A 7,085-nucleotide genomic window follows, 5' to 3' on the forward strand; every position below is an offset into this window, starting at 1 on the left:
AGGATGATCCAGGCAACTATAGGCCAGTTAAACCTCACTTCTATCCTTGGGAAAACCTTTGAAAAAATTAAGGATCACATCTGTAGGAGTCCAGTAGGAAAAACACTGCTGAAGGGCAACCTGCATGGCTTCATATCACATAGATCCTGCCTGACTAACTTTTTTTCTTTTTATGACCAGGTCACAAAATGCTTGGATACAGGAGTTGAGATAGATGTCATCTACTTTTATTTATTACTTGGATTTTCAAAAGGCCTTTGATGCAGTGTTGCATCCCATTCTTATAAATAAATTAAGAGGTTGTGATGTAGATTACTACATGGTCAGGTGTTTGGAGAATTGGCTTATGGGGCATGCACAGAGGGTGGTGGTGGTGGACGGGTCATTTTTGACCTGGAAAAACCTGGCAGTGGAGATCCCCAGGGTTCAGTCCTTGGACCACTGCTGTTCAATATCTTAAATCAGTGACTTGGGTGAAGGCATGGAAAACACTCTGTCCAAATTTGCAGATGATGCCAAATTATGGGGCAAAGTAAATACACTGCAGGGCAGGGAGCAGATTCATGCAGATATGGACAGGTTGGGAATATGAGCAGAACCAGAATAGGCTGCAGTTTAACAAAGATAAGTGCTGAGTGCTGCATCTAGGGAGAAAGAATCACCAACACACCTACAGGCTGGGAGGTGACTTTCTTAGCAGCTCACCAGCAGAAAGGGATCTTGGAATCATAGTAGACTCCAAAATGAACATGAGTCAACGTGACAAAGTGATAAGTAAAGCCAACTGCACTCTCATGCATTAGAAGTTGCATCAATAGCAAGTCTAAGGAGGTATTTCCCCTCTATGCAGCATTGGTAAGACCACAGCTGAAATATCATGTCTAGTTCAGGGCACCGCACTTCAAGAAGAATGCAGATAGCCTTGAGAGGGTCCAGAGGAGGGCTACTCATATGGTTATGGGCCTACAGGTAAGATCCTATGAGGAAAGACTGAGGGACCTGAATGTCTTCAGCCTCCACAAAAAGGTGGAGAGGGGATCTTGTGGCAGTCTACAAATTCATGGGGGTGAGGGGGCCCACAGCAAGGAACAGGGGATACTCTGTTTACAAGGGCACCCCTTGGGGTTACTAGGAACAACAGCCATAAACTGCCAGACACCAGATTTAGATTAGACATTAGGAAAAAAATTTTTATGGTGAGGGTTGCCAAAATCTGAAATGGGCTTTCAACAGAAGAAGTGCTCTCCCCTACCTGGGAGGTCTTTAAAAAGGAGACTAGACAAGCACCTAGATCAGGTCACCTGACCCCAGCACTCTTTCCTGCCCAGGACAGGGGCTCAGACTGGATCTACTGAGGTACTTTCTGACCCTAAAAAAAAAAAAATCTATGAAATCTATGAATAGGCTAAACAAATTCCACTTATAGATTCTGGTGCCAGACTGCCATAGATCTATGAGGTTAAAAAAAGTGTGCGTTACATTACATACCTGCAGAAGACGCCACTACTGTTGAAGATGTAGTCTGGGCATTGACAGAGGGATGAGACTGACTGCTGAAAAAGAAGTCTTCCCCTTGTCCCAGAAGATCTCCAGTAGGTTCTTCTGAAGCCTGAGATGTGCTGTCCACCAACAAATTGTTCAGTAGGTCTGCATTGCTAGATGAAGAATTCATCTCCGAGGTAGGAGGATTCTGTTCTTGGGGAACATCAGAGTCTAGCCCTAATAAATCCACTTTCTCTTCTGGAAGAGATTCTTGTGGTTGGGCAGGTGGAGATTCAAAACTGGCTTCAAAAAGTAAATCTTCTCTTGAAGTGGGTTTTTCTTTTTCTTCAGCTAACTCCACCATCCCTTCATTAGAAACTGTAGCAAACTCATCATCTGAAGGCTCACTCTCACCCCTGTCATCTGTTAGTCCCAGATGACTGTCTTTGGATAAGTGGTCCTTGATTCCGGTCTCTGGACTTTTTCCTTCTGATGAAGAAAAAAAAAAGAGGCTGATATTTTTTAAAATCATTTTAAGTAAGCAGAACTCTTCTGCTTGGCCAAGAAATAACTAGGCTCAAATGTGAGAGTTAAGACTTCAAACAAAATTCCTTTCACAAAAAGACCAGAAGAGACATGGAAAGGGAACAAACACTAGATAGCCTTGCCTACAAGATGCTGGGGGAGAAAGGGAAGGACAGATGGGACACACCAAATTCTTTCAGTTTTGCCCTATAACTGCTCTTGCTGGACACCTGCCACAAATGCCACCTGAACCATCCACCTCCTTCAGCTGTCAGAGACAGACTCCTTTTGCCATAAGCAAACCTAAGGTAGCAGCAAAACTGACTGCCAAGAATAGATGGATCAGAAGCATGGCTATAAAGGATAGTCCCCATCATCTACAACATGTAGAACTAATAGCACCACACAAAAAAAAGTTAAACTTCTCTGTTGGAAAAAAGAATGGAAGTGAGATGCTGCAGCCTTGTCTACACTGCCAGGTGGCAAACAAGACAGGGTTGCCCAGAAGCTGTCCCTACAGGGCTTTGACAGATCCCAACTGGGTAGGCCATCAGGCAGCCAGCTGCTCTCCCAGGGAAGAAGCCAGGGAGGAAGGCAGGCAGGCAAACCAAGCACTCTGGGATAGTGGGGGGTCTCTACACCTGATTACATGCTAAATTTATCCCAGAAAGAAAATGAAGTTGCTGTTCAAAACAGCAATTTGTCATGCATCCAACATGCATGTCAAATCAGTCAGTTAAGTACAAAAAGCAAAACATGAACATATGACCAGTTCCTTTTTATGGCATTAGAACAGTTGATATGGTGGGACAAATATAAACACCTGCCAGGGCCCTATGAATGCAACATTTCAGTCCCAGTTTTAGACATTGCCTGCTTGCTCCACTCTTAAGACAGCTCCAAGAGAGGCTGCAGCAGAATGACTAAAGCCAAGACTTTTAGAATCAACATCCATACAGCAGAGAGGAGAGTGCCTTGAATGTCTTATCTGTCACACACAGCAGACCACCATTGCTTTATTTAGTGATCTCAAATGAGGCTGAGCAATTGATTTTTACAAGCCTGGAAAGCTCATTTATTTTAAAATGATTATTTTATGATCAAATCCTAAGCGATTAAAATCTATCCTTCGTAAGGGACCTGGGAACAATCTTTGGACAGCAGTTGATGTGTTGTACAGGAAATAAAGAGGTAGCTTTAACTACCTTGCCAGTCCAAAGTGTGGAAGAAGTTATTTGTCTCAGCGCTGCTGCTGTGTGAAGAGTCTGGCTCCGTAGATATGTTTTCTGAAGATTGTTCCAATTTGGATACTTCTGCTTCATACTGTGCTGTTGAACCTGGTTGTCTAGGTAGCTCAGGTTTACCTATTAGGTGGAATTTCAAGCCAAGAATCTCAGACAGACTGCCAACATCAAATTAGCTTAGACTGACAAACTTTGCATGCAATATTTGGCAATGGACTCAAGCATCTATGAAGTAACTGTTTGCCTCTAAAGAACAATTCTTCAGAGGATTGTTCTTTAGAGGCAATAACCTCTATTGCCTCTATTTAGAGGCAATAACCTACATAGCCACAGGAATAACCTACATAGCAATTAAGAAATAAAATGTAAGTCAGATATCAAGCTTATTCCCATAGAGTTATGTCTTATTTTATAATTTAAACTGGTTTAAATCAATTTTAAAGTAATTTCCTTTTTGTTTTAAGTTATTAGTTAGTTATTAAAGGCATACTGGTACTATACTGAATAGATTAAAAACAGTAAGGAAATTTAATTTACAGAGCACAATTCATTCACTCAGTGTTCCTCCTTCCATAATACAACAGCCAAAAAAATGCATCACAGGATAAAAATTTGTTAGTTGCCTGTTAGTTTGTTAGAGCATAAAGGTACTACTGAGAACCACCATCCAGGAAGGAGGTATACAACAATGCTGTACTAAGACGGCTGGAGATACCGTCTTCCAAGTGTCTCACTAACTAATGGCAAACACTGAACTAAAGGGTATTTTATAGAAGTAGTTGGAATGGGCTTAACAGCAGGTACACAGCCTCTCATAAAACAAGGACTCTACACCAACTGGAGGAGTAGGAATGCAATTCAGTTTAAAGTATGGTCATTTCTTCCCTAAATCAGAAAAAACTGGGTTCATCCTGGGGATTAAAGTTAAGTATTTTATGCTCCAACTGACATATGTTGGGAAACAATCTGCAAAACTCAGTTTGACCCTAAGTAACATTAGTAAACCTTAAGGCCATAAACTAGAGTTCAATATAAAAGGTAGGACATAGCAACAAGGATTAAAAATCACACACAAGCATAGCAAAAATATGCCCATCTAAGAAGATAACTGAAAAGGGCAGAAGTGACCTTGATTCAGCACGAACGTGAAAAAGGCAGATTTAGAATTCTTTAAAAAAAAAAAAAAAGCCTCAAAAAATGCCTACACACTATAAATAAAGCCATGTAAGAGGATTTGGCTTTGTTATAACTGCAATGCTGGCAAGACTCTAGTTACAAATCACAGAAATTAAGGGCTGCAAGGGACCTCAAAAGATCATCTGATGAAAGTATGAAATAAATTAAGAAACACACAGAAAATAGCACACAAAAAGAGAGTACAGATAAGTAATACCAGACATTGCTCCTGCAAATGTCAGGAACAAGAAAATTAGGGAACAAAGCAAGAAACAAATTTAGAGAGATACCTTAGACAGCAATGGAAGTTAAGTGAATTAGAAGAAAGAAAAATTAAGCATGACACTCCTAAACTAAGGAAAGTCTTGATAAATATAATGTGTAAAAACAGGCCATTTATGTAAAATGCTAGAATCCATTAAAATGAAGCGATAAAAAAAAAGAGAAAAAGCTCAGCCAATTAGTAGAGGGAAAGGAAGTTTTTCCTATGATTAGCAAGGGATAGCTTAGAGGTACACTTTACCAAATTTCGATAAAATCTCTTGTTGTTCCTCCCGGCTGGAGAAAAGGATCTTTGGATTGAGTCCCTTTATGTTCAAGTTATCCCATGGTGCTCGTTCACTACTAGGTCTGTCCTTAGGCTCCACCTCCACTTCCAGATTCACTTGAAATAAGTCTGGGTACTTCTCTTGAATGTCACAAGCATCCAAATCATACCTGTAAAACAAAATGTAGGTTAACTGGGTTTCCTGCCACATTTTTAGCTCCTCTTTCCTTGGAGTCTCAAACCAGCAGAGACTCCCTATGCCTTAAAAAGGGCAATTGCATCCAAAAGCTTGCCAAGAACATTTTTTCAACTACTCAGTTGGTCTAATAAAAGTTATCACATCTACTCAAAGTACCTTGCCTGCAAATGTAAGTTAAAGAACTTTCAGAGCAATTATTCAATCAGTTTGGTTAATCCCACCGCCTTCAGAAAGATAATTTCAAGTAACTAGCAGTTCTGTGGGATTGGTTGGTAAAGCTGAAAACCAACTGCACTCATTTTTTTCTTCCTAATTTTAAAGGGGTATTTTGTTCAAAGACATTTCACAGGTTATTAGAAGGGAAAATGACAACATTATCAAGAGGTGTTAATTCAAACAAAGCACAAAAGGTAGAACTCACTTTGTTAAAATGAATGCTATTCATTTGCTACATTAATCAAACATGTCCCTTCACTATCTAAATCTGGTATTTGGCACATTAAATAAATCTGAAAGTAAAAAACTTTTGCTAGTTGTATTCAACAGAGCATCAACCTACTTGGCAAATTTCACTGTGGTGGCATTTCGAGGCACAAAACCTGTATGGAACTGAATCTGGAACATCTTCATTGAAGCCATCTATAGCAGAAAAAAATACAAGAAAGTAAGTGGCTTAAAACACAGTAAAGTATTTTACATTCTTTTTAGTAGACCTTCTACATATTGAACCATGCCCATTTTACTTTCATTGTAACTTTTTCCTGGGTTGACAGGTGCAGCTGGGGAGAGAATCAGACCATTTTTATATTTCAAATAAAGTATCTTTGTGGTTATAACAGATATGTACAAGACTTGATTCTTATCTCATTTGTGGCAGTATAAATAGGGAACAACTTGATCAAGAGCTGTTGGAGCTCTCAGACCCAATTTTAAACGGTACAATCCCAAGATGTGTCAAAACATTTATCAGAATAGTAAACACTTGAGAAAATTGTTTCTAGTGCTGAGGAAGAACGGTCTAAACAGAGCTAGACAGCTTCTGTTTTATCCTCATAAAAAGGAAAGACTGCCACAGCTCTAGCGTTCAACAAGGATGACTGGGAAAGAAAAAACTCCCCCACACTCCAGTTTGTCCGCCATGCATGTAGCATGCAAGGGGTTCTATCTGCTTCCTCTGCAATCTTTTTCTTGGTCATGTCACGCTGGCCAACATAATAGTGGTTTTAAACTAATTCATCTGTCTGCCCAATTTTTCCAACTCTTTTTTCTGCTTTACTTTTCCAAGCCCAGTTGGCATAGCATAGACTTCAGAAGATGCTACCACAGAAATGCAGAAAAGATATCAGTACAGCTTCTTGTAGTGTATGCTGCCAACAGCAGTGATTCGACAAGTCTGATGCCCAGAGGCTTAAATTGCCATGCATCTATGGGGAGCAGAAAACTCAACCTCTGTAATGAAGAGTGATACAACAGGGTACAGACAAATGTACTTTTCAGCTACTTTAAAAAAAAAAAAAAAAGAGAGGGAGGACTGCTGCTTGGGATAACAGAGAATGTTATAATCTGTTACTTCTGCATGAAGTACCAGTTAGCTAAATCACTCTAAAAACCCCGGAGTGAATTGGGGCTCAAGTGGGAACATTTTTACTATAGAATTATTCAGACAAGAGTTGTCAGCTAGCTTATATCAGTATCCATCAATATATTTACAATCATTAGGTCTGTCTATATCAAGGTGGGCAAAATACAATCCACTAGGCCATCGAGGTGAGCAAAATACGATCCACCAGGCCATTCTATGCAACCAACAGGACCCATAAAAAGATTAGAAAAATATTTATCTGCTCCTGGCTGCCTGTCAAAGATGACAGGAAGCAGGAGCAGTAGGATCCTGCAGCAGCAGGCAGGAGCC

General features: G+C 40.1%; 1 protein-coding gene across 2 annotated transcripts in view; it reads right to left on the minus strand.

Moving 5' to 3' along the window:
* The window catches only part of GAK (cyclin G associated kinase), a 207,220-nt gene that overhangs the window by 62,061 nt on the left and 138,074 nt on the right, over positions 1 to 7,085 (minus strand). The window contains exons 18-21 of one of the 2 annotated variants that reach the window (XM_019517145.1): positions 5,733 to 5,812; positions 4,951 to 5,144; positions 3,213 to 3,371; positions 1,489 to 1,971 (exon numbers count right to left, since the gene is read on the minus strand). In XM_019517145.1, the coding sequence (XP_019372690.1) occupies positions 1,489 to 1,971; positions 3,213 to 3,371; positions 4,951 to 5,144; positions 5,733 to 5,812 (916 nt within the window). The remainder of the gene's footprint in view (positions 1 to 1,488; positions 1,972 to 3,212; positions 3,372 to 4,950; positions 5,145 to 5,732; positions 5,813 to 7,085) is intronic. The other variant, XM_019517146.1, reaches the window with a different exon arrangement.

The sequence above is a fragment of the Gavialis gangeticus genome, unplaced genomic scaffold, assembly GCF_001723915.1.
Source record: "Gavialis gangeticus isolate Ggan-Ray unplaced genomic scaffold, GavGan_comp1, whole genome shotgun sequence".
Lineage (NCBI taxonomy): Eukaryota > Metazoa > Chordata > Crocodylia > Gavialidae > Gavialis > Gavialis gangeticus.